Raw genomic sequence first — 27523 nt, 5'->3', positions numbered from 1 at the left:
AAATCGATGTGGAGTTATTTCAGAAGGATTCATTGTGCGTGTGAATCATGAATGTTTGTGCAAATATTTCATGGCAACACATGTGATAGATGAGATATTTGTGTCAGGGCCAAAAACTGACATTAGACCACAGACTCTTACTTTGTAAAGATGGACGACATGACAACTCTGAAAAGTGAAGCCACATCTGTATGTAAAGCTCGAGTTAAGTTATTCTTTTCTCAAAGATGGTTTCTGTCATTTTAGGTAAATCTTATCACACACAGTTTGCTCAAGTAGGGCTAATAATACAAAATCAATAAATATTGCAATATAATCTTCAACAATGGCGATATAACAAAAATCTAATATGTGTCAATATGCATGGAATTGCAGTGAGGAGGTAGAATACATTTTGATCGACCTCAGAAAAAAATCAATCTTTATATTTAGTAATATGACTTTTATTGTGATATATATTGTATGTGTCTGTTTCCCTTCAGACTCTGTGCATTTACCATTTGATTAAGATGACTTCAGTTAATTCTCACGCCACAATTTGACTCTTTGGATCCAGATCATCGCCTGAGCACACTAATGAGCCAGATGGCCAATATCTGCACATTTACAGAAATGTTCATTAGTGTGAGTTGTCTTTATGAATAAATACAACTAAACAACAGTTGAAAGCTGTCCATCGATGTAATTTAAGATGTATTTTTCTTTGTGACAGATTTAAAAACCTTCAAGCTACAGGTAATAAAATTAAGAATCAGCCCTAATGTGTCAAACCCCAGTGAAGCAGATAGAGAGTGCGATCAGGAACACTTTATGAGATGATCACTGAGGAGGTGTTAATAATTGAGGAGCGTTGCCGAACACAAATCCCAGACAGGAGCCGAGCGAGTGTTTTCTCACAAGCCAACCACAGTGTGTTTTATTGGGTGCTTCAGTAATACAAGTGCACAACAAACCACTCTGCGATCGCAGAAGGTGGCGGGTAGCCAGTAAATATACAAGTCCTGCCTCTTTCACAGGCAGACCTATACTTTTGTGGTCTGCCTCAAAAGCCTTTGAAAAAATACATACAGTACAAACAAAATCAGAGGAGGTTAAAAAGCATGAAGGATCCATCGACGCAAACCTTCCTGTTCCATGCAGATAACATACGGATGAGGAATACAGAACAGAAACAAGGAAAACAAAGTAAAAGCATATATTCTGCATGTTTGTTCCAGGTGCCACTAAGAAAATGAGAATACATACTGTAGAGCTGGAGGACGATGCGTATGATAATTATAATATTCTTTTTTTTTTTTTCTCCAATACAATACTTCCAACATTCAGATATTGGAAAATAAAAATCCCAATCTACTCTTTGTATAAAAAAGAAGCTTTCAAGTCAACAAGGAACAGAGGACTTTTTTTTTTTTTTGTTGTTGTTTGATTTTTTTTGTTGTTTTGTTTTTGTTTTACACAGAAAAGGTAGATAAAATGTTGGGGGGGGGAGGGAGAAGGAGGAGGGTGATGAGGGGAGGGAGGGTTTTACCGTTGCACTTAGTGAGTGTGCCTTGACAGACTAAGGGTGAGAGAGAGAGAGAGAGGTAGAGAGAGGTACACTGACGGGTGAGGGAGGTAAAGGAGATGGGGGGGGGGGGGTCGCTCGGTGGCGGGGACTCTATGTGGCGTATCTCTTCGTCCATTGTTTGGCTATTCTGTCATGCTCGGTTCTGTTGGTCAGGTACTGTGTGGCGATGCTTCCCACCAGGGGGTCGGCTGGAAGGATCAAAGAGAGAGAGAGAGAGAGAGAGGGAGAGAGAAAGTGAGTGAGTGAATTCAGTCAATGATCAAATCCTTGTTGGATCCAGTGGAAGCTTCCACGAGATAAAGCTGGTGAAAGTATTAGATGTGTAAATATAAACAAACACTCAAAAGACATTTTTCATGTATTTGTACTGAAGTAGATCTTTTTCCCAAGGTTCTTTTCATGTTTACTACACTTCATTATCAAATATCTGTACTTTCTACTCCAGTGCAGTTTTACAATAAGTCAATAATGACACAGGAATTGATCAAATGATCCAATCAGATCGGGCAGGAAACATCAGAGCCTGATTCCTGCAGCAGCAGCATCACTGATGAAGAAACACCACCGAGCCATAATGATGAAGTAGAATAGGCTACACCTGAAAAGTACTTTTACTTTTATTACTGTAAGTATATTCAAAAGCAAATACTTGATTATATTCAAGTAGAAAAGTTAAGGTTGTACATTATCTGTCTATGTACTGTAACACGTTTGAGTATTTCTGCACAACACAGAATCTGTTAATAGCGATGAATGCAGGACTGGTGTTGTGATCACACCATTAAGATGCAACATGTGTCAGGATCCAGATGTTGGTGCAGGTGTTAACGAACCCACTGGGATCCGATCTGTGCATCATGACCACATCACCGGTAAAGAATCTGACGTGTTGCTTCACTATCTGGTGTTGTGATAAGTACATTATTTTAAATGCTCGGATATTAATTTCTTTCTTTCCAGGCACAGAGCTGCAGTTTCTTTTGGACACCAGCAGATTTAAAGTTCAACAGAGGTGACCTCTGACCTGAGCTGGACGTCGCAGAACAAGAGGAAACGCTCACTTGAATTTGTCCCTCGTTTATGTTTCAGTAGAAAGGAATGAAAGCCGGAGGGAATATTCACAGAACGGAAATGTTATGTGACCCAACCGTTTAAGGGATAATGCTGTACTTTAAGTTAAGGGTTCATTTCTTAGACATTTCCTGGGATCGTGTGTGAAGACAGCTGAGGTCAATCTGCAGCTGAGTGTAAGGACAAATGTTTTCAGTTGTGTATTTTCCCCCTTTTGACAGTTTCTTTAATCTCACATTCATCTCCCACTAAATTATCTTTTGCAGCTTCAAGCCTTTTTCTGAAAAGCAGTTTGACCAGAATTAAACCTGACAACGGGTTCCTTCCGTTTTCTAACCGCACTCTCTCTACTCGGCTGATTAAAACCATCCGGCAGATTCACTGTGATGCTGCTGCTCGACTGTAGGCGTCTGCGCCCGGGGGACGGATGTAGCTTTCACTTTATTATGGTGACCTTCAGTAGACTTGATTACATGCTCTCAAATTCAGCTGAATCAATGACCAGTTTATCATATTAGAAGCAGAGAGATCCCCTCAGGAGCAGCGAGCGACTGGAGAGCGGGTGAGGTGGGTGGGGGTTGAAGCTGTAACACGACTATAGGTTAATCCTCTGCTCTTGGACGACCTCCATTAGACTCATATACATATTATAATAAACCTAAAAGACGACGAGTAACGCAGCACAAAATCTTCTTGTTCTTTCTTATCTGAATTCCCTCCACTGCTTTACGACGGAGGAGTGATGTGGGACAATTTGTTCTCAAGCTAAGAAAGTAAATTAATAATTGTTATTTTTACGCCATCTTAAATTATATTAGTCGTATATTGAAGAATCATCCTGGGTCATTTGCTCTTTTCTGCCGCGAAAGTGTGGTTTTATTATTTATACGTTCAAGCCCTAAACTGTGAGAGCGCTCCTCGGCCTTGGGAAACAATGAGAGCTGGAAGTGGTCACAGCTTATTTTAATAAATCATTTAACAATGTGGACCACTGTGTCAAGGTGAGGACTTGAGTATGAAGACAAATTTCATTTAAAGCAGAGAAAGAACAGACCATTTGATCTGAAAGGCAACTTACTGCTCAGTCTTTTGCATCTACTTTATGCAAAAGACTCATATTTCCACTTGTATACGTGGAGGAGGATCTCACCTGGGTTACAGTCTGTGAGCAGGGAGCAGATGGACAGCAGCACCTTGGAGATGGTGAGGGCCGGGCTCCAGTTGTCCTTCAGGATGTCCAGACAGATCACCCCCTGGCTGTTGATGTTGCAGTGATAGATCCTCGTGCGAAATGTCACCTGCAACACACACAAGAGGACGAAATGCAGATTAGTTTAGATCATTAACTGAATAAATAACAAGAAGGCAGAATTTGCATTATGTGACACTGATGGTGTAAACACAATCTCAGCAACATGGTAACTTGGTAAAAAGACAATCTGGACCCAGGGTTGTGTGGTTTAGATTCTCTGCAACAGGTCACTAACAATTAATTACTGAATTAAGTGAAGCTTTTTGATTTACGATGAGTAAATATGAATATTGATCTGAATATCTCAGCAGGAATATGGCCATTTGTTGGTTGAGTGTAAACAAGCAAAAAGTGGCTTCAGATTCATATTTAATGTATAAATAAGACAATGATCTTTAACTTCTTATTCAACTTTGAGCAAGAAAAGACAAATCTGAACTCTTCCTTTAATCAATCAACTAACTAATAAAATTGAATTTATATAGACAAACAAAATGTCTAAAAGACAGATTTACAACTGTAAGTGTGAGTCGTTCGTGATCAACCAAACCAACTTAGAAACTGAACATATTTAGACTTTACCGGATTCTTAAACAATAAAATCTTAAACCTTGTTAAGAATACAATAAATTGAGTAAAAACATTATCATAAATATACATTTGGATCAGTTTCATTTTAAACGAGGAAGCATTAAGTGTGAGTTTGTTCCAAGTCTTTCATGCAGATTAATTCAGCTGCTACTTCAACCAATCAAGCGTTTGCTGATTGTCTTTTTCAGAACACAGTATTTAGAAAGCTTTAATGAGGCGTCCAAAACTGCCAGCGTTGAAAGAAACTAATGATAATGAGATTCACAGTCAGAGCCCCGGCTTTATTGAGACGATTCCCGTTACATTTGTACGACCACAGAATGAAAAGAGATCTGCAGGGACACGACAGAGTTAAGAGGGTTTTAAATGACCTGTGATAAGAGGGTGTTAAACAATAGATGAGATAAAAAAATATGGCCGGGATAAGACGTGACTCCGGATGACTCCAGGAGATGAGTTTTAAGGCCGTGAAGGAAGAGGATTTCCTGCCAGGGTTGAGAGGTTTGTTATACATGAGAGTAATTACAGGTCAGACATGGACGACAGGTAAAAGCTGCAGTTTCACTCCTTGATTCACACGATGGATCAGGAACCAGGACAATGCATCTGTTCCGATTCCTCCACAGAGGGACATTCAGCATTTTTCAGAAATGTATGTCTGAAGGGTCTGGATTTTATTGCATTCAGTGAATTACACTGTTTGGCCATGTCTTGAGTTGTGTCTTTTATGTTTATGTGTCCGTGGAGCTGCAAGACACACATCTAATAAACAATAAGGGATCATCAATCAATCAATCAATTCATTTTCTAGGTTTCTAGCTCCATTTACTCCATCAACATTCAGTTAAACCTCCTGAACCAATTCTCACGTGTCTGAATCTAGATCGACCAACAGAGGGCAGCACGAAGCACCGCAACAATAATGGTGTTGTTGTCGTTGTAAATGAATTCCTCTACCTGTCACAGTGAACCCTGCTGTGTGGTTAGCCTCAAAACATGACCTGTAGCATGCTACCTGGGATTTGTTCTCTCCTAAAAAACCCTCAACAAGCAATCACCCCCCCCCAGCTCAGGGTGTTTATGAGCCGAGCCCGGGCCTGGATTTGAGCTTGACATCTGTTTGGTTCCTGACACTTGACACCTCTGTTTGCTCCAATCACCAACATCTGGCCCCTCCTGACCCCTGACCCTCCAGAGGAAACCTCTAATGAGCCTTGGCACCCCCCCCCACCCCCCAACACACTCAAAAAAATTTTGCACGGGAGCAGGATGTTATAAATAACCCTCTGCAGACACACTGCTCCTCCGCTGGCCCAGCTTCAGAAGCAGGAACTCATCCACCTGGCGAACCTGTCAGGCCGAGCGAGAGAGAGAGAGAGAGAGAGAGAGGGCTTTTGTTTTTCTTCTTTTTGGAGATTTTTGAAAAAGCAAGTCAGGTTCTGGATTCCAAAATTCCCAAGTGCATTCAGCAACCCAGCTTCACTGGAGCGTTTCTACAGCGAGGGAGTGCACGGCAGCTACAGGCCGAGCAGTCTGTGTGTGTGTGTGTGTGTGTGTAGGGGGGGGGGGCTGGTTTGGCTGCAGATCATAGTGTGTCAGAGGGGTAGGAGCTATTGAAGGGGGCGGAAACACTCAAGCCCCTCTGGCTACAGAAAGCTGGGCCAGGGCCTGTGGATTTGTTTGAGTCTGCTGTCAAACACAGAGCTGGTGGTTACACAGCACAAAGAGGGCGAGCGAGGGGAGAGGAGAGGGAGAGGAGAGGGCGGCGAGCACCGGGAGGGGGGGTGTGCATAACAGAGAGCGAGGGAGAGAGAAAGAGGAGGAGGGGGGAGAAAAGGAAGGCCAAGTGAAAGGGTAATTGGGTGCAGTGCAAACTAAAGAGGGAGATTGGCCCCGACAGTCTGTGTGCTCAGTAATGACATCCACTCGACGTGGCTGGAGTGTTCTGCAGACAACACGCCACGGAGGACAAGAGAAGGAGTCGTTCTCCGGCTGAGCGGCGAGCGGGTCGGGACGCAGCACGACCCGGATCACAGCTCAGATCACCACGCTGCTTCAGACAAGAGCCGGGAAACAAAACACAAATCTGCAGGACTAACTCAACAACCGTGACACCAGGGCGACGTTTAAAAACTCTATTCTCTTACTATGACAGTTCAATTGATTTCTCATTTCTCTCATCAACATGAACACAAGTCACAGTGCATCTGTCCATCCATTAATCTACGAAGAACTGGGTCACAGAAAAGCAACAGGATTTGATAACAAAAAAAAGGCTAAATAATACAAACTAAATTTGATTCTGGGATTATAGGCTATTTTGTGGTGAATAACACAACATGTCTGTGCTGGACTTGATGACGTTTCAATAAACCAACCGATGTGAAACTGGAAGAATACACATCTCTCTGAATGGAAAAGAGGAGCCATGAATATGGGAGACACTGCAGAGATGTCAACTTGAAAGGCGACAAGATTTGATTTCAAATTAGAAAAATCAAGACTCCCATGTTTTACCATCCAGGATTAATTAATCTATTTTATTGGTACCAGCTTTTCAAAGCAGCATTGGACATTTTCACTCTAATCTGGATACAAACTTTTCTAAATCATTAAATCAGTACTAGCAGTTCTCTAAAGACGACACATCACAATGTTGGCCTCTAGCAATGTGAAGAACAACAAGTGAAACCAATGTGACACCTCTTCAAGTGTTTTTCTTTGACGACTACAACAGTAAAAACTCTCATTCTCCTGGTTTGACCTTTTCCCTGCGGCCAACACACACCTGAGCAGACGTGCTCCAGCGCCGCTCTTTGAAAAACAAGATGTGCAGCTGAGGTGCTTTGCATAGCTTAACTACTTTCCAGAGGAAGCCCAGGGAAAGGGCAACAGAAAACGTGTTTGTATTGTCCTGCACAACATCGCCTGACGTCTACGAGCCGGTCAGAGACCAGAAGAAGCCTCCAGCGTCCTCTCAGAGAGACGGACGGGTTCAACTCTTGTGTCATGGTAATAAATATAAAGTGAGATATGAGTGTTTCAAAGAAATATACTACTCATGTCCTTGGGCTATCAGGGGGATTACTCTTTTACTTTACTAAGGGCAAACTAATGTCTATTTCTTCTACTTAATCACAGTAACACAAATCTAAAAACATGTAATCACACTACATGATACAGATGTTGTATTATTGGACCCATTTTTCTATCACATTCTGCTCCTGTAATCCATCTAAATCCACAATTCTGCAGGGATCAGGATTATCCTGGTGTTTTTGAATCATACTCAACCCGAGTGGAACTTCTTTGAACAACACATCCTGAACATTAGAGTCTGATCAAGCCAACAACAGCCAATCCTTTCAGTCAGTCGTGTTTATTAAAGTCCTGCGAGAACCACACACACCAGCTTATTGGAAGATGACTTTATCTATTGACAGCTATCTGTGCGTGAAGAGGATTTCAACAAATAGGATAAAACACTGAAACACTTTAAGAATGCATGTTAATCAATGTGCCTTGTCCCTTTTAAATAAGCAAACATGAAAAAACTTAAATATGTGTTGACTGAAGCCCGTTGTGATTTTCAGAGTAAAAGCATGGAGCATTGCGGAGCCTTAAGCAGCTCAGCAGCCGCATATTTCTCTGGAAAGAGTAAATATTGGACTCATAATTAATCAGGTGACGAGAAACACGGCCCACAGTGAACGCTAATGTTGCTCCGCATCTGCTTGGCAGTCCACAAGGTCATATTCATAACTGCTGATTAGCCTGCACAACACATACTTAGTGTGACTTACAGAAAATGTGTGCGACTATACTGTGTGTGTATCTCTACAGGCCAATCTTAGTTACATTTTCTTTCCACATCATTAAACGACCCAGATATTTTCACCACAATTTCCCAGGCTTTCCAGATCCCCTGTAGAAAGTCATATAAATCTATATATGTATAAATAGAATTCAGATATATCCGCATACAAATACTTTATTAGTCACATCTCCTGACCTTGGGGGGTTTGAAGGGGTAGTCTGGCGTGAAGGCGATGTCCAGGAAGAAGACGCCTCCCTCGTACACGGAGCCCGGGGGTCCCAGGATGGTCGACCTCCACTCATAGATGTTGTCTCCTTTGGGGCCAGCACTGGGAAAATGAAGCACAAAAGATGTGTTAATATGATAATCAGCAGAGCTCAGTGGAATCTGCAGCCTGGTAAACTGCCCGATGGCCGATGGAGATTTGGGGGGAAATCAGCCGCTGAGCTGGTAAATGCTGGTTTCTGACAAGTCAATGATGAAGATGTGGGGAATGATGAAGCCGTGGAGGTTTGAGGGATTTCTAGTCCAAGGCTATTTTAGGTGAATTTAGATTATCTCTCAAATGTGTGAATGGAAAATTGGATTATCTGCAACAGGGAGTTGAGTTACCAAAGCATTCCTGACACACTGACAAGCTCCGGTGAGCCAGAGCCAGAGTGTGACTGGAACACCTTCTGCATAATAAGAAATCATCTTCTGCATAATAAGAAATCATCTTCTGCATAAAAAGATATCAAACACTGCGAAATGGATTTGATACCTGAGCCAGAATTCTTTGTTCCAACAATTTCCATCATGAATTGAAAAGGGCCGTCCTTGAATCCTCTGCTGACAAACGGTCACTATAGGGTTTTGCTAGATTTATACAATTACAGCTTCCTACCTAATTGTCCCACTTCTTAATCCCTCATAGATTTGACTTAATCTGGATTTAACGGATCCCATTTAATTTCTAACGCCGTTTGAAGCTGTTGCAAAGGCTTCATCCACATTAATATATGTTTGTTAAAAAGCTTTTGCATAATAAGAAAAACCTCATGCAAACACTGCAAATATGATCTTATACTTGAGCCTGTGGGTTTTGTTGTTGTTTCATGAGATGAGTATTTATGCCGAGTGGGGGGGCTGAAGGTCACATCTGTTGTATAGGCCCAGTAATTAATGCCATTTCCATATTAAGGGTTCCCTCCCCCCCAACTGTTGTTAGTGGTAAGACCCCGAGTTGGCACGGAGCCAGGAGGAGACGGGGACAATGTCCAGATCACAAAGCTCGAGACAATGAACAATCCCTCCGATTTCATGTAATTACCAGGGATTGTTTTCTACACCAGCCCTTAGCTGCTGGCAGATGTTTTTACAAGTGTGTGTCTGTGTGTGTGTGTGTGTGTGTGTGTGTGTGTGTGTGTGTGTGTGAGTGTGTCTGTGTGTGTGTGTGAACTGCAGCATGAGGGCTTTGCTTTCACTCGGAGCTGGGATATCACTGCTCACTTTTACTGAGGGATAAACACACAATGAGACGGAGAGTTCCTGAAAGCGACTTGTGAGAAACCCTCAAACAACAAACTGCATCTGGTTCTCGACAACAGATCATCCTCCAGAAATAGAAATGAAACATCAGACATTTTCCTGCATTTTCAGTATCAGCACATGCAAATTTCCACTAATCTACTCTGCCACTCTTTCACACTGGCCCTCGCTTAAGCCTTCTTTAATTAGCTAATTATGATTTCTTCTTCTCCAGGGAATTACTTGCAGAATACATGCAAATCTGGACTCCTGTTGTTTCAGGCACAAAGACAGGCTCGGATATATCCTGTCAGATTGAAAATGAAATGACAAAGCAGACACAGGGGACAATGCTGGACGTTGTGTCTGCCCTGGAATGATTCTGTAAAAGTAATACTTAAAGTGGCACTGCAGTAATTGATAACTTCCGACACACGAATGGAGACTTCTTGTTGTACAAAGGACACAGATGTCAGACAAGGGGGTTGAAAGATAATGTCCTCATTAAACATATCAGTAAGTTACATTAGAGGGTATTAGCAGCACTGGTTGTGTTTGTTCTGGCAGACACACAAGGATTCTGAAGCACACACAGACAGATGTTGACATCAGAGAGCCAGGAGCCTGTGCTTGGAAAGCCTGTCATAACAACATGAAGTGAGGGAGAGTCACTTTATAAACTGCTGCTCGTATTCAGCTGCTCCAGCAATTTGCCTGTTGTGTTATTTAACAGAAGGTAAATTGGAGCGGAGGGTTCAGACACTTTTCAAGCTCTGGTTTAACAGAAAGTGGCACAAGAGGATCCAGCTGCCAAACCTCTGCCCTGTTAAATTAACTGAAGACATTCTCTTAGGGACGGGAATCGGCAGGGAGCTCCCGATACGATACTATCACGATACTTAGGTGGCGATACGATATGTATTGCGATTCTGTAAGTATTGCGATTCGATTTTACGATTTCCTGGGATTTCTTTTGGTTATTTTTTTTTTTAAAATACTGGACCATGGAAAAATGTTGAATCATACCTTCAAATACAACACAGTCAAATTCACTTAGAGCTTTACCAGTTTTATTTCAAATATTAACATTAACTTAATGACTGCCGGGCAGCCAATAGAGAAAATAAATAAAAATGTGCCCTATTATTGTATAGCTCCTGTCAACTGCACACAAACTGACAGATTAAGAAATGTAAGCCACCTAGGCTACTTTTAAACAATAAATAAAAGGTAAATTAAATAGAATGAATACAAGTGTACTTAAAATATAAACTTTGAAATAAACAAAAAGAAGGCTATTGTTGTTTGCATGTAGGCGATGCAAAGCTAGTGCTTGGGTATGTTTAGATTCTTGTGCAAAAACAAGAGCTGGTCAACATGTTCTGGGGTGTTTTGTTTTTTTTAAAAATCGATTTGGGAGCCAGCATGGCGATTTAAAATTGTCATTCACAAGAATCGCGATTTGTATCTGAATCGATTTTTCCCCCAATCCCTACATTCTCTGATGAAAAATAGTCACAAGGATTCTACTATTTGCTAAATTTGTCTAATTATGGCGTCAATAAATGTCTTGCTTCAGTGGCCGATCATATGCATTTAATATAATTTCATTCACACCCTTACATTTTCAAGTGTGCACTGTAAACCCAGCATTCAAATATTCATCCCTCTCTGTGACAGCAGGCTTTTCACTCCATCTTTCAATGAGGCTGCTCAACAGAACCATGAACACGTTTTGCCTTCAGCTTTGGTCAAATTACATGTCATACAAACTCATTTATTTTGTGTATAACCTGCCTCTACTCACGAGTCGATGTGGCTTTTGATTCCAACTCATTTCTTGTCTTGTAATTAGGTGGAGTGAGTCTGACTGATTGATGGTCAGATTGATAGATGTGGCTGATGACTGGACCTGACCACTCTTTAGCTCCGTTATTACTCCCTGCTGCTGACGGAGACATATAGACGGCTAATTTCTCTCGCTCCAGGCGATCTTTCCTGTGTGAAACCTGTGCTTACATTTCACACATCGTATGTGCTACCCACACCTCAAGGTAACACTTCCATTATCGCTCGACTATTCAAAAGCTTCCCTGACACCGTGGTGAAGGGGAGAGGCGGCGATTCCATTTTTCAAAACATCTCGAACAGAAGCAGATGCTCACTTCCTTTGAGGCTGATGAGTTTGTAGCAGCGATAATAACTTGAGACATGAGGGAAAGATAGAGATGAGCAGGCATGGCAGAGGTCCTCGCTCCGCACAGAGATTTGCTGGAGGGGATCTGACAACCGCACAAGGGCTCCGAATAAAGGCTAAGTCAATAGCTGAATGTGCATGCCACCACTGGCTGTTGCCCGGAGACCTCCTCCCCCCGCTGGCCTGGGCGTTCCTGTGGTGCTTTGTTGCAGCTGGTTGAGGGCCAGCTCATTCAGGATCCGACAGTCTCTCACTCGGCCATTAATTTTTGAGAGAGGTGAGCGGTGTGACCATGGCGAGGAGCTGGCGTCGGGCCGCAGCGAGTCACATGTAGCTTCACAGTGTCGGTGAATGTGTGCACGAGATCCCGTTCACCAGGGTTTAATTAATGCACGTTTAATGTCAGGATTTAATGGCTTGTGTTTCCTCCACCCTGGTGAAATAGGGCTGCAGCATATGTTGCAGGAGAGCCCGACTGATATGGATGTTTAGAGGCAAATGATTCCCAAGATGTCATTCTTGATGAATTATAGCTCAACCCTAAACACAAATAGAACCACATGTATAGAATTTGGATCAAGAAAACAGCCAATTTCTATGTCAAATGCAAACATGAATTCATCTTTCAGCATCGTTTTGTTTTCTAATCTGCAAATATAGACATAGAGAATAAGTGTCTGTGCAAAGATCACATTGCCCTGATTTAAACCAACAGGCTCATGTCTTCATGTCCAGGTTCTGTCTCATCGTGCACGGCTCAAAGCTCCTACTCTGTATTTTCTAAAACCCAGTGTTACTGAATCAATTTTAGGTCAACGAGGGAGTTAAGGAGAAGTAACCAACAACAATCTGAACACCCAGCTCTCGACTAAGAGCAACACCCAGAGAAATATGCCAGGTCACTCATCTGTTCGTGCACACACATCTCTCTCGCACAAACACATGACGCCAACTGCTGTAACACCGCTCCTTATCGGCTTTGTTGTAAGCTGCAATAATAACAACCTCTGTGTAAGCAACACTACATCTGCAGCGCTCTGTCAGCCAAACGTCTTGATTCACTGAGTATTTGGGTCATTTGTTTCAAGGGGTCGGGGATACATTAGTGAGCGGGTGTCCGTGAGAATCTTGCCATTGCCCTGTCCTCCGACATTACACTCATGTGGAAACCCACTCTTACAGCCGGGCTGCTTCCTCCACAACCGAGCTCCAAAGTAGTGCACATCCCACAGAGCCACATCGCCTTCTCTCTGCTCGGTTTATTCTTCCTTGTGAAGTTTGTTATTCTTAATAGAAATAACAGCTGTACAACAGCTTGTATCGCCAGCACGATTCCGTCATAAAGTCATGTTTCTGCTGCCTGAGAGGGAGAGGGTAATTGCATCTCATGCGGACCTTGTTTCTTCCCCTCAACAAAAAGCCCTCATCACCGCTCACAGGGCTCAGAGAGATTGGACGCTTCGAAACCCAGGGGCTCCACTGGGACCGATTTCAGAGGAGGGGGATTAAGAAAACAGTTTCTTCACGGAATATAAAGACGACACTGTACCGCAGACCGACTTGGTCATTTCTACCTTTCGTTCTCAGTTCCTGAAAACTATATAAGCTGTGCCTTGCAATCACAGACGACAGTAATGATTTCCATATATATTGAATGACCTTTCCTTCCCATGATACAATGCAGTATAGAGGAGGATGTCCTCTGTTCATTTAATCATTCACTTGCCTTATTTCATAGACAGGGCAATCTGCAGATTGGTGCCAATGCTGAGAGATAATCTTTATCTTGCAGCACGACAGCTGAGCTAATCTCCACAAAATCACCAAACTATCTCATGGTTATTGTTACCGAGAGCCAATTCCCACAGACACCGGGGCTCGGGTCAAGTTGATGAAAGAGATGAGTTGTGAGATTGGCCTGTGCCTCTCACAGGTGAATTCATGAAGTAGGGTAAATTGATCTTCTTTAATTACAATTTAAAAAGGGTTCAAGAAGATGTTTTCCCAGTTCCTTTATAAGAAACATGTCACTCTTACAGAGACATATGAGGTTTGTTCAGTTTCTCTTCTATCTAGCGTGTTATATTGTTTTAACTGTAAAAGTTCTGCACAAGTTAAAAAGGCTAAACTCTGCGGTAAAGGGAGCTTCTCTCCGCACAGAAAACACTGAAGCTCGGGAAACACCACAATGCCTCACATTTGCATAATGCACGGCTAACTGCTCGACTGACACGCCCCCTAACAAAGCATGGTAAAGCCACCACAACAGTGTGGGCCAGCTGGCCAATCAGAGCAGAGTATGTCTAAAGCAGGAAGGGGTCTTAAAGACACAGGAGCTTAAACCAAGTGTTTCAGACAGAGGCTGAAAAGAGGAGCTGCAGCAACGGACGGTATGAGGAACATTAGCGCCTGCAAACCTTCAAGTAAGAATACAAATTAAAACTATGAAACTGAATAAGAGCAGAATATGTTTTTTCTTTAAATGACAGAAAGGAATTCCAACATCAAAGTAAACACTGAACGCAACCACAACTACAGAATGTGAGACCACAGCTGCAGGGAAACAACAGGAACAAACAGTGTGTGGTGGCAAAGCACTGAAGAGAACCAGCTCTAAAGTTCACTGGGGAGGTTTCAAACACACGTCCTGCCTCCACTCTCGCTCGCTGCGTTTGTGCCAGGCTGTCCCGAGCACTGAGAACAGATCCAGAGAAGCCAATTCAGTGCAGGTTTCATCATCCTCGATTAAAACAATACGCGGGCGAGTTATATAAAACCAACACATGCAACCCACAGCCGCGTTCTCCTGGTGTTGATTATAAGGGGACATTTCAGGCCTTATGAAGGAAACAAAAAAGAAATACGATGTATAATGACGTTCTACCTTATTTCTGGGAAAACTGAAGAAGCATTCATTCAATTTCAAAGAATTGGCAAGCCGTGAATCATGCATCTCGTTATTTCTGGGGTGACATTATGACTGTTAGGAACAAACCGAGCGTAATATATTCCAAGTATGTTTGAGCAATGAACAGTGGCTACAGCAGCGGTATGAAAAGATTCTATGGATTATTTTTTTAACCACCGTAACCAGCAGGAATCCAAGCTGACCACAGCTGGTGAGCTCCATTAAAAAAGGAGAAATACACCGAGTCTAAAAGGGGCTGAAACTTTAATACTCACCGCCCTTTCACAGCCTTTTTTACATGATTAGGTTTCATATTAAATACCACTTTGATATAAACGGCACAAAACGGTCAGAAAACCAAACGTTCAATCACAATCACGGAACATTGTTCAGGCTGGAAAAACTTGAACGGTATCAGCGCTCACAGAAGCAGCAGGTCTCTAATGCAGCTTGTCACACAATAAGCAGGTAAAAAAGCCACCTGAGCCAAAAGCTGCTCGAGGGCCTGATAAATAAAACAGTGGAGTAAACCAATAATTGAATGTGAATCAGAATGTTTCGGAGCGTGTGAATACCGCAGAGCACAAATAAAGCCATTATCGGCATTATTCGCTATTCCACTTCATTCCCCACAGGTGCTTTTTTCCTAATGGCGCCGTCATTCAGTTAAGATCCTCTTTTTTTTTTTTTTTTTTCATCAGTGTGGCTGCTGCGGTTATCAGAAGAGGAACTTTAATGAAGCAATCTTCTCTACCCCCCCGACCGTGAAAGAGCTCCAAGACCAATTACCGTGCAGCTCAACAGACGAGGTGACACCTCCTTCCTCTGTTCGCTCGTCTTTATTGTCTCAAATGACATGGTTTGTTTTTTAATCAAGCCCTTTATTGTTCATCTGTACAATGAATACTGCAATTACTGACCGGACGGCTCATCCAGCGACAGGGGAAACGCTCGAGTAGCTGGCTGCGTGCTTTCCAAGTCGAAGGGAATAACACAATATGATTCGCACAGGAAGGCGACCCCCGAGTGCCGCTGGGTTCAATCAATCCAAACAGCAGTCAGTATTGAACTGAGGAAGTCTACTTGGAAAAGAGATGTTTCAATCACTGGCCTTTAACTCAGGAAGTTTGTCCTCACCGGGGGTTTAGGGTCACGTTAACAAAGCTATAAATAAGAAGCTCTGTTTATTATCCGCATCCTTCGTCTGTAATTCTGTGAGATTCTTCTGAGGCACAACAGAGGTTTTTTGGTGCGGTAAGCATTTTTCTTCTCGGTATCTGAGCTGCTGCTGCAGACAGAGTCGGATGCAGTGCAAATGTTTGCCCGTGGCTAAAAATGAATAATGCAGCGCATATAACATTACCATAATACACAGGCACTGCATGAAGGAAACAGCACAACATCATGAGTCGGAAAAATATCACTTAGCCCACAAAGCCTCGATGTGCACCCAGGGTGAAGGATGACACAACAACTAATAGTAATAATAAAATAGTACGTCTCATGTCCTCATGACCCTCAATCTAAACCAATCTCAAAATAACACAAAAAAAAATAAGCACTTACACAACACACTGTCCTAAATATTGACTCATGGCTGATGTGGTAGTGTGCAGTCGCTTTTCTTAACGTTTTCTGCAACATAAAAGTACAAGAAGTGTGTGTGTGAGTGTGTCTGTGTCTCTCTGTGTGTGTGTGTGTGTGTGTGTGTGTGTCTGTTGAGGGGTAATTATAAACATTAGCTTTGCTTGAATAAAATAAGTTAGAATTTGTGCTGACATGTAAATCAGCTTCGCAGGCCAGGCACTCCCAGGAAATCGTGGGAAAAAAAACAGATTTGCCTCCAAGACAAAACCTGCAGCCTCTTGCAGTTTAAGAACCAAATTAGTCAAGAGCACAATGTTAATATTTTTTAATTTCACAGCCTTTCACCAAACATGTATTCAGCCATAATTAGAGGCAGTCTCTTCAGCCTTCCTGCTCCCTCCACAGAAGCGCTCTGGGCAGCCATTTGGCCCTGTGGCCGAGGGATTGGACTTATTACCAAAAGGTCAGTGATCAGAACAAGCTGAGCTGCCAGATCTGCTGTGGAGCCTCATACTCTGCTGCTCTATTCCCATGACACCGAATTAGCCCTGAGGTTTAGCAGGTAGAGAAACAGAACAAGGGGTTTTAAGCTGCGAGTTAAACAAATCAGCGGAGAGGAAAGGGCATTTGTATTCACTGGTTATTAATCATTTCACCATTTAACAGAATATAAAGAGTGTTAACATTTCGTTCCCCGGACTGCAAATATATATTATCAAGATACTTTAAATCTTCTTGGCAGGAGCAGCAGCATGATTTGTGACTCCACAGGCAAATCCATCAGGTTTTAAGATCCCAGTCACAGGGGTAATGGGATCTCAGAGCAATTGTTTACTTTCCAGTTACTGTATTTGTTCGCTTGCCAGAAGATTCTTCTGTTTGCGTTCACATTATCATTCAGTCATTGCCAAAGAGCTGAACCGCTTCTGAGGAACCGGTTCTGCAGAGGCAGCACCCCAACACAAAATGTCCACACGCTGTGCTTCATGCTCGGCTTCCCCACAAAACCATTAATAACATTGTGGACAAATGTTTGCCAGAAAACTACCTCACAAATGAGGACATTGAGAATTCAATGTCACACATGAATCAAGGCAGGCCGTGTTCGCTGTCAAACAAGTGCCGCAGTGGAAAACATTAAGGATAAATTAAACTCGGGCCGCTGTCAGAAGGAGAGCATATGCTGCTCTCGCTCTATAGGGGCGACTTTATTTCTTTTCCACTCAAAACTTTGTGAGAGGAGAAAAAAAAATAATGAGGGCAGACCGGTTTGCCGGGGAAGAAAATTATTTTCAGCAGATGTTTCATAGGTGCACTAGGAGAAAGGTGGCCATAACAAATCACCACAACCCAGTCTGGCACCATCCATCTGTATGCTGTAACATCCTTCTGCTCCAGAACGAGACCGAGGCATCTTTATCTATCTTCGGGGGGAAGACGTTTTGCAGATAGTGTTTTTCTCTCTCTGCCTTGTGGTCCACGCGAGGGCACTTTAATATGCACCTGCAATTTACATGTAAAGTGCATGTTGGTAATAAACTACCTGAGGTTTGAAGTCGTTTCCATAGAGTAGTTATCCTTTCAAGATTGTTATCAACTTCTTCAAACCCCTTCATTAGACCCTTGTGCAAATGGAAGCATCCACTTATCTATTTATTCTGTTTAGTTAACGAAGCGATTCAGATTCTGAGGTTGTTCCTTCATGAAGGTTCTCAGATTCTGCAGTGAACTGATAGAACCTCCTCTACAAGGTCAGGAACATGCCTGCGTCCATAATTCATCAATATTCATAAAACAAGCGATTGATTAAAACTGATTCATCCAAGGTTAAATGTAGTTGTCATTGTTTTTACTCGCTTGAATTGACGTCACACCCCAAAGATCCGACCAATGATAATCCATTGAAGACACCACGTCCACTACAGTGATCAATTCCAAACCCCGGGAGGTATTCCTCCAGTTAATCCCTCCTTTCCTCCAGCCCCGCCCCCACGCCTCCTCATGAATATTGATGAACCTCCCCCGTCGTGCTTAATGGTAACGCTGTGAGAAATGATGCTGGGTGTGTCACTTGCACATAATCCCCCAGAGGCTCACTTTAAAACTGTGCAACCATCACAGACACGAAGATGATCCCATCAGCGAGAAGAGAAGTAGAGGTCAGAACCTACAATGAGGAGAGCCTCCATTCCTGGGGAGACTGGATGATGATGACAAAGTTACATATTCATATTAATGATTGAAGCCAGGGAGCATGTGATGGACTGAGCAGCTGTGTGTGTGTGTGTGTGTGTGTGTGTGTGATATCATCAGGGAGTGACAGCTCTGTTTTGGGCATCGTGGCGGCATTTCAACAAACTGGGAAAATCCAGGAACCTCAGAAGGTATATTGGTTCCAAAGACCGGCCGTGAAATACATCTGTGCTAAAAGAGGATTGACATTTGATCAGCTGATGCTTTAATCAACTGGCAATTCACTAATTGGCGCTGCAACTAAAGACTATTTCAGACAATTATAGAAAATGTCGGTTTTAACGTCCTTCAGCCTTTTGGTGACGTCTTCATACGTCTGATGTTCTCTGAGAAACAGAACAAAATATCACATATGACAAAGTGACTATAAGATGCTAAAATTGAGTATCTCTTACATTTTACTTCATCATACAAGGACCTTATTTCCATGTCCCAGTTATCAAACTAAATCAGAGCCATCTGCACGAGCAGTACACAAGTCTGCATATTTAAACACAGGCAAAGTACTTCCAGTTTGTGATGCTCAGATCACTACAGGAGATATTCTACGATAACAGATTGCAAATTACTCGTTTGCTGAATCAATGCTCCCTCAGCCTGATCTACATCTACTTCAGTTAGCGGTTTCTTGCATTTCCCAGGATGACTTGTGACAACCTGACAGAGCAAAGGGGTGAACTTGCTCCTGGAAATGCACCCTGGGCTGCGGCTGCATCACATTTACAACAGTTTGAGTTGCCTCAGGAGGAGAAGACGCCGCCTCTGCCTCTTCTGCTGGAGATAATTCTGCTGTGACGGCTGAACATCAGTGAACAACAGCAGCTCTGGGTTCACAACAAACTCTGACATTTACCGTTATGTGTTAGGCAGCTGAACATCGTTCTCTGTGCCAGATGTATTGTTTGTTTGTCCATCCGTGAAAAAGAAAAGGCATCAAACTGCACAGTGGTTGAGAACTGCACAGTACTTCAGCAGCAGGTGATATTTGAACAATCGTTGTTTGGATTTATGCTTGAAATGTCGTTGGAGGCAGACCGAACATAACCAAGAAGAAGAATAACAACTCACAACGGTGGACCGGCAACAGCAAAAACTGCTTCAAACAATCCGTTTTGTTTCAGTGGCAGGGAAATATAATGAGTATTGGAAGATAAACTCAGAAGCAGAGAGGAAATACTTCAATGACGGGAATAAATCAGAGCGAGTAGAGGAGGAATACATTGCAAAGCTGGGATTGGATTCAGTGTGATACAGAGTTCAGTTTACAAATCACACCACACTGATCCGGTGGTCCTATGGACATATGTCATATTTTAACTAATTCAGCTTAAGCTCAAACTTTGAGCTATGTCAGATAAAGCTGAAAGAACAAATCTATGTTTTCTGTGTTTTACATTATTGTCAATGGAATATCTGACAATTTAAACAGACAAAAACATCCTCTCATTTAGGCTTGGGCATTTTATAGTCAAATAGATAAATGTATTAATTGAGAAATAAGCAGCTGATTAATAGATAATGAATCAAGGATACATATGTAGAGCTGCAACTGTTGGATGGAAATTTGATACATTTCTTCTGTCATTTTTTTGGAATTTTAAAGATGTTCTGGTTCTGGCTTCTCAAACATGATGGGATTTCATTCACATTTGACAGTAAGCTAAATATCTTAAGGTTTCGGTCTGTCAGTGAGAAACGTGTACAGAATTCACACAGTTGCCACCAACAAACAATTTCTCAATGTTTCATATAGTTTGATATATCTACCAATTAACTGATTCATTGATAAAACAATCAGACAAAAACGAAGAGTGACAAAACTCAGAGTTGCAGGAAGTCAAACTACAGCTTCTACATAGATAATGCATCATACAACATTATGAAGATGAGTCTAAACCAGGCGACCTTTCTCATAGGTACCTGATTATCAGAGACAATGCTCTTATTTAAACTAAAACACCACGAGAGTTTTTCATCCGTGTCAATGCAGAGACACATCACTGCTCCACAGACAGATGATGATTATACTGAATCTAGTGATACTCAAAAACCTTTCATGTTTCCCCCTCTTCACTGCCTCCAATCAAATTTTGATTCCCGGCGAGACCATTGCAATATTTGTGCACCGTACGGGCAGGAAAACAGTGTCTCCCTCCAGAAGCCACTTCATCTGCATCAATATGTGCACAAGCTGCCTGCATCTCACTTGAAGGGTATGACAGTGAGAATAATTGCCATGTCAAATCCTCTGGGGCTTCAGCATGTTCCTGTTGGTTTAATGTACGACAACTGCCAAGGTGACAAGCGAGCGGTCACACAGCGGAGAGTGAGATAAAGCAGGAGACAAATTCAAATACTCGCTGCTGTTTTTCCAAGTAGGGACAGAGCAGTAAAAGTACAACAACAGTTTGGTTCACACCGTATAAAAATGGATTCTTCAAACTACTTAAACTCCACAGGGTGTGGACTCATCTACACAAAAGGGTTTATTGTACCAACAGTTTGTGCTTTTAGCTGAATTTAAGGGTAATGACACAGTGACCTTCGGGGGATGTGGGCGGCACCTCCGGCCACAGACGTTTCGCCAAATTAGCCTCTCGACACTTCTGAGGCGTTAAAGGCTAAGTTCTGCCTCTCATCACAAATCCACACGGAAACACACAGAGCAGCGTTCTCCATTTTACAGAGAGAAATGCAGCATGAACCCCCCACTCCCCCCCCCCAGCCCCGAGGGTTCGGCTGAGGAGACTGTAGGTGAGACGAAGGAGACTGCAGATTTTAACTATGTGATGAGGACGGCACATTCTCTCTCCTCGACCGGGACAAAGTGGCGAGGGAGTCTGCGGGCGCTTCCCCGGCCAAAGAGAGACAGTCTGGATGACATGACATCAACCGGGGCTCTCAGCGCCGCGTGAGCTGAACGTAACGGAGTGAATCTCTTTAACACAACTCCCTGCCGGCCTCCTGAAGGGGGGGGGGGGGGGGGGGGCGCAACAGCCTGTGACTGCGTTTGTTGCCGGGAACGAAATGAATAACCTTTCAGGCTAACCTGGCCGGGAGCGAGAAGCGTGCGGCATACAAATGACGGCGCTGGCTCTGCGGTGTGCGCTCATTCATGCGAGAATGTAAATGGCGCTGTGATCGTTTTTTGCATGAGAAATTTGGTGGCTGATGCATCTGAACCCCCCCCTCCCCTTGCTCTTTCTTCATTGTTAGCAGACGGCTAATCTGTTTGGGTGCTTCACAGAAAACGCATTATTAGATTTTGATATCATTTTGCGGCATAAAAAAAGGAACACACACAAACACACAAACACACACACACTGAAGAGGATTATCTTGAAGAAGCTTAATTGTTTCCCAGGCAACTAGTTCCCCACTAAGAAGATGACTGTGAAATTTCCGCTAGCGATTATTTTACTTTCAAATGACTTACTCATGTCCTCCAGCTAAATCCTTCATGTGAGCCAACCTAGTTTTTTCTGGGGGGGGGGGGGGGGGTAGGAGGGAGATGGGGGTGGTGGTGGTGGAGGGAGGGGGGGGGGGGGGGTTGGAATAGATTAGAGTCCTCGAGGAAAACAACGTCTCTTTTAGCCTCCAGTACAATAACAAAACTGGGCTGCGAGCTGGAATGAAAAGGTTAGCTCAATGTTTATCGTTAATGATGCTGCGGTTCTGATGAGACCCAGCAGGGGTGATTAATTCATGCAATAAACAAGGCTGTCTCGGGTGTAGTCATTTCCAAATCGCCAGATGAGTCACACAAAGACGTTTTTTTCCTCAATCATTTTAAGCAGGTGCCGATGAGCGAATACGGACAAAACCAAAACGGTCAGTGAACATCAGCATCTCCTCAATCCTGCAGAAGATCGGCTACCATCTTCCTTCTTCCTTCTTTATTTCCACCGAAGTGCTGATTCGGAGAGTAATTAATGTGCTGTAATAAATAGAGTCCTTAAAGACAGTGTCACTTTGTGTTATTTAAGTTAATAAAAGCCAGCTCCGGCCCCACGTCCCCAAAAGCCACGGCTCTTTGTCGTGTCAAGAGAGACTGATGCACATGTGGTATGCCACTCGCCCGCGACCATATCTCTTCCTCAAAGGGGCTGCGGCAGTAGCAGACAATAACCATTGTCTGTGGTAAATCCCCAGGAGAGCAAGGGGAGGGGGGGGAAACCACACGAGAATCCAAAAAGGTTTTTTTTAAAGTAACACTACCTCTCATTTCCCTCCTTTTCAGTGCGATCATAACACTGTGATCTGAGGGGCTGGGTTTCCAACAAGTGGTTGCAGTTTGCATTATGCAGCAACAGCCGGCGCCACAATGAGCTACGTTCACGCTCATTCACCTGAGATTACGATCGCAAAACACAAAAACACACACAAACAACGGCATTATGGGAACAGGAACAAAAGAGAATGCATCGCAGCGCAGCCTTCCCTTTTTTTACACAGACAAGAAACCGTTGAAAAGGAGCCAGATTCCTGCTCACAGCTTCAGCATCTACACACACACACACACACACACACACAGACACACACACACACACACAAGGACACACACTAGGGCTTATGAGTTATTTGAGAAATGGTTTTAAAAAGATAACACCTCCTTACCTGCAGTTGGGCGGGGGGTCTAGTGTGATTTCTGCGAGCTCTTTCTGAATCCTGCAAGAGAGTCAAAATCTATGTTTAGAAAAGGGAAACAGACAGAGGATAAAAACTGAAAGAGCAAGTTTGTCCTGTGTGAGGAGCAAATGTTTCTATTCCTATAATCTGATCTTGAACCACGTGCGTGAGTGGGTGTCATGTTTTGAGTGCGCTGGGCATATAAAAAGGTATAAAATGTTGAAAAAGCTGATGATTTTGATCTTATATGTAATAAAAAAGGATGTCAAGGAAGAGTTGCTTTATCTGCCTGATTGAAAGCAACCTAAAAACACGAGCTTTGATTTCTTTGCAGCCGGTAACGATGGAATATGATGATTCAGGCCTCGAACATATTCGCATAACCACGGCACTTGTCTCCGTGCTGCAGCCCGTTGTGCCGAAGGGACTCGAGCCGGATTCTTCTTAAGTGAATCTCAGACGTACAAAACGGGAGATGTTCAAAAAACATCAGTCGTCGTTTTATAAAAAGACTCGGCGGCCTCAGCTCAACCCTCCGCTCAACCGGTTGCATAATTCTGTCATTGCCGGTCTTTTTTGGGAACAAGTGCTAAGACTGGTTGGAGGTAAGTGTTGGTGGTGGTGGTGGTGGTGAAGGAGGAGAGAGAGGGAGGGAGGGAGGGAGAGAGAGGGAGGGAGTGATGCAGAGCACAAGGCAAACCTGTTCAAACAAAAAGGCTGGAATGGGGGAATATCTCTTCCAAATGACCCTCCAGTGCCCGATAGGGCTGGGAATTGGCAAAAATGTGACGATTCAATAGTATTGCGATTCTGCGATATATTGCGATACTGCAAGTATTGCGATTCGATTCTGCGATATATTGCGATTCATGTCCCCCTTATTATCCAAAGGCAAAGGAAAATCAGACTGCTCAAGTCACTTCAAATGTCACATTTAATTCTGTGAACAACATTGTCTTCTACACATTAACTGAAGTGCAAAAACTTTGTCCTTGAACATTCAGGACACAGGACCTTTGTAATTATTTTCTGCATAGGAGACCTCTCACATGAACACTGAGCTCAATCATATACATAAGAGTAACCTAGAGCTTCAATCAAATTGAGACCTGATGTCATGACCCAAAATGTTAAATTCATTTGGGAAATGAATTTGCAATACTTAGTGCTACAGTATCGATATAATCGCGGGCGCAAAATATCGATACTGCGATACTGAACAGAATCGATTTTTCCCCCCACCACTAGTGCCCGAGCTGAGTGAGTTACCTCCAGTCTGTGTGGATGTTTGAAATGACAATGTCTGCAGCTCTATAGTGTTTTTTAACATACCTCCCCCCCCCCCCCAAGGCACAAAGGGGGAGAGGCCTTTAGTTTAACAAACAACTCCTGTGTAAACGCTTCTCTCTCTGTGGTATTCTGTCTCTTTACCTCTTGGCACTCGTTGAAAGTTTAGCAGCGGTTTTACTGGAGATCTTGGTCTCCTTCTTCTTGGGCTGTGCCTGCTCTCGCTCCTGCTCCGGTACCGACTCCCGTTGTTCGATATCCGAGCTCCCCCCGCTGGTGCTGGGGCTGTCATCCGGTCGCTGCACTTCGCTGGACATCGTGGGCCCTGGGGAAGAGGACGGGAGGTAAAAGACGATGGCAGAGCAAACTCATCAGGACCGCAGGAAATGGGGGTGTAGGGTGTGGAGAGACAAAGTGTGTGCTGATGGAAAAAGAGGTTTGGTGAAAACCTCTTTGCCAATAGGAGTTTTCTATTACGTTAATTCTGCAACTGAAACATATTCGACGACACGGAAACTTCCTTCGCTACCGATCGGACTCTTAACGGTCGACTGCAGAAACATTTGACCCGGGAGTGAAGGCCGGTTGCTTCCATTCCCATTGCAGCCAAAAGCCAGATGTTTGCTGGTGTTGGTGGTTTTTATTTACACTAACAAAAGGCCATTGACTGCTTTTCCATTACCAGCAGAGGATTTTTGCATTTTTGATTTTCCCGACTTCAATCATGTTTGATACCAAATTAGCGCGTTAACCCCGGAGTCTCGTGTCCATCACTACCGATAAAACCCTGTGTCTACAGCAGAGTGGTTTGACCCGGAGGTGAAGGCCGAATATGTCCATTCCAGCCAAAAGCCAGATGTTTGCTGGTGTTAGTGGTTTTTATTTACACTAACAAAAGGCCATTGACTGCTTTTCCACTCAGCAGAGGATTTTTGCATTTCTGATTTTCCCCCGTGTGCATCACGTGTGACGCCAAATTAGCGCGTTTAACCCGGTGTCTCATGTCCATAGCTACCGATAAAACCCTGTGTCTACAGCAGAGTGGTTTGACCCAGAGGTGAAGGCCGAATATATCCATTCCAGCCAAAAGCCAGATGTTTGCTGGTGTTAGTGGTTTTTATTTACACTAACAAAAGGCCATTGACTGCTTTTCCATTACCAGCAGAGGATTTTGCATTTCTGATTTTCCCCCACGTGCATCACGTTTGACGCCAAATTAGCGCGTTTAACCCGGTGTCTCGTGTCCATCACTACCGATAAAACCCCGTGTCTACAGCAGAGTGGTTTGACCTGGAGGTGAAGGCCGAATATATATCCATTCCAGGCAAAAGCCAGATGTTAATGAGGTTTCTTTGACCAGTGGTGCAAAAGACAGATTTGACCTTTGACATTAAATCAGATCTTTGAATTACAAATGTACAGGGTCCTTGTTTCAGGGAACATTATAACAAATAGATAGATAGATAGATAGATAGATAGATAGATAGATAGATAGATAGATAGATAGATAGATAGATAACTTTATTCATCCCCGAAGGGAAATTAAGTCGTCATAGCAGCCGGTATATTTCAAATCAGTCATCTGATGAGCTGTGGTGAGAATGTGAGACTTTATATGAGTGGTTTTACTGGTTTACACTTATAAAGAACATCTGTAAACATCCTCACGCTGAAAGAGAAAAGGATTTAATGTGATTATGAGTCAATGTTGTGACTCTTCGTGGGTTGTTTACCCCAAAAAAGGAAACAATAATCACTAATAAATCAGAAAATTTAGCATTTTAAAAGGTTGTTTTTACCAGGAAGCCAAACCGCAGACAACAAAGCCGAGGAGTGAATATCTTATTGTGACATAAATATAAATATATATATATAAATCTGGTTTTGAGTGGGTGATAAGTTGACGGTTGCCCTTTCCCCAGGGAGAGGAGGGGAGGGGGGACATCAGCGGTTCAAGAAGAGCCGTCTTAGATGATGGTGGTCCCCCCCCCCCATCCAGAAGAACATCAACAGACACAAGTTACAGACGGTTGTTTTCCGGTCGGATGGGGGGGGGGGGGTCAACGTCAGTGGGCAGGACAGACACAATGGGAACCGAGGAAAGCGACGGTAAACACCGCGGGGAGCTAGCTAACGTACCGGGGAACCGGGGGACCAGGGGCCGGGGTATTTAACAAGATGGGACCACGGAGGAAGAGGCCTAAACTGGGTGGAAATACGCAGAGAAAGAGGCGTTTCTGCCCCGGTAGAGCGGGGGGTGGTGGATGGAGGACGGGCCAGCCGGGGCCGGAGCAGCGGAGGGATCCCGGTCGGTGTCTGGAGCAGCGGAGGGGGGAGCGGCGGAAGAACGGCGGTGGTGACCCTGCCTCGGCACAAAGGGAGGCTCGTCCCCACACATCCACTCCCTCCCCCCGGCTCGCTTCCTCCCGGCTCCCCGGCAGCAGTGCGGCTCTCTCTCCCCGGGACGGACACTTACTTGTGGCGGGGCTCCGCGGCGGGTCGTCGGGCTTGGTCCCTGCGGCTCGTCGGGCTCGTCCCTGCGGCTCGTCGAGGCTCCGGCTCCGCGTCGTGATCCCGCGGCGGAAAGTAGATGTCCTCCTCCAGTCGCGCGGCCGTGGCGCTCGCTCCCGCGTCCTCGCTGTTTAACCAGAGCAGCGATCACAGGCGAAGTGAAGCAGCGCGCGGCCCCGCCTCCCCGAGCGCGCCCCCGACACCAGCGCGGTGCTCGCGGGGCCGCGCAGAGAGAGAGAAGTGGGGGGGGGGGTGATGGCTTAATGAGGCAATTACACTTCAAGAACGCGCACGGACTATACCACTGTTACTTAGGGGGGTGGCAGGGGTGTAGCTGGAGATTG

The 27523-nt window shown here is 43.8% G+C and overlaps 1 protein-coding gene across 1 annotated transcript; it reads right to left on the bottom strand.

Moving 5' to 3' along the window:
• Positions 1-883: 883 nt before the first annotated feature.
• Positions 884-27284, bottom strand: ube2e2 (ubiquitin-conjugating enzyme E2E 2). Its single transcript, XM_061080460.1, has 6 exons — positions 27145-27284; positions 24813-24993; positions 23370-23420; positions 8494-8626; positions 3789-3936; positions 884-1755 (listed from the first exon to the last, which is right to left on the bottom strand). Exons 2-6 carry the CDS (start codon positions 24983-24985, stop codon positions 1658-1660), a joined length of 603 nt encoding a protein of 200 aa, XP_060936443.1. The 5' UTR covers positions 24986-24993; positions 27145-27284; the 3' UTR covers positions 884-1657.
• Between the last annotated feature and the right edge of the window lie 239 nt (positions 27285-27523).

Source organism: Limanda limanda, chromosome 11 (genome assembly GCF_963576545.1).
Source record: "Limanda limanda chromosome 11, fLimLim1.1, whole genome shotgun sequence".
Lineage (NCBI taxonomy): Eukaryota > Metazoa > Chordata > Actinopteri > Pleuronectiformes > Pleuronectidae > Limanda > Limanda limanda.
This window is presented reverse-complemented; position numbering and strand designations above follow the sequence as displayed.

Bases quoted from the DNA above. Each gene is read 5' to 3' on its own strand.
- ube2e2 (XM_061080460.1), bottom strand. From the start codon at position 24,985: ATGTCCAGCGAAGTGCAGCGACCGGATGACAGCCCCAGCACCAGCGGG. The intron at 8,627-23,369 runs GTAAGGAGGTGT...TCATTTTCCCAG, and splicing joins GACCCCCCGCCCAACTGCAG to TGCTGGCCCCAAAGGAGACA. The intron at 1,756-3,788 runs GTGAGATCCTCC...TGATCCTTCCAG, and splicing joins GCTCACAGACTGTAACCCAG to CCGACCCCCTGGTGGGAAGC.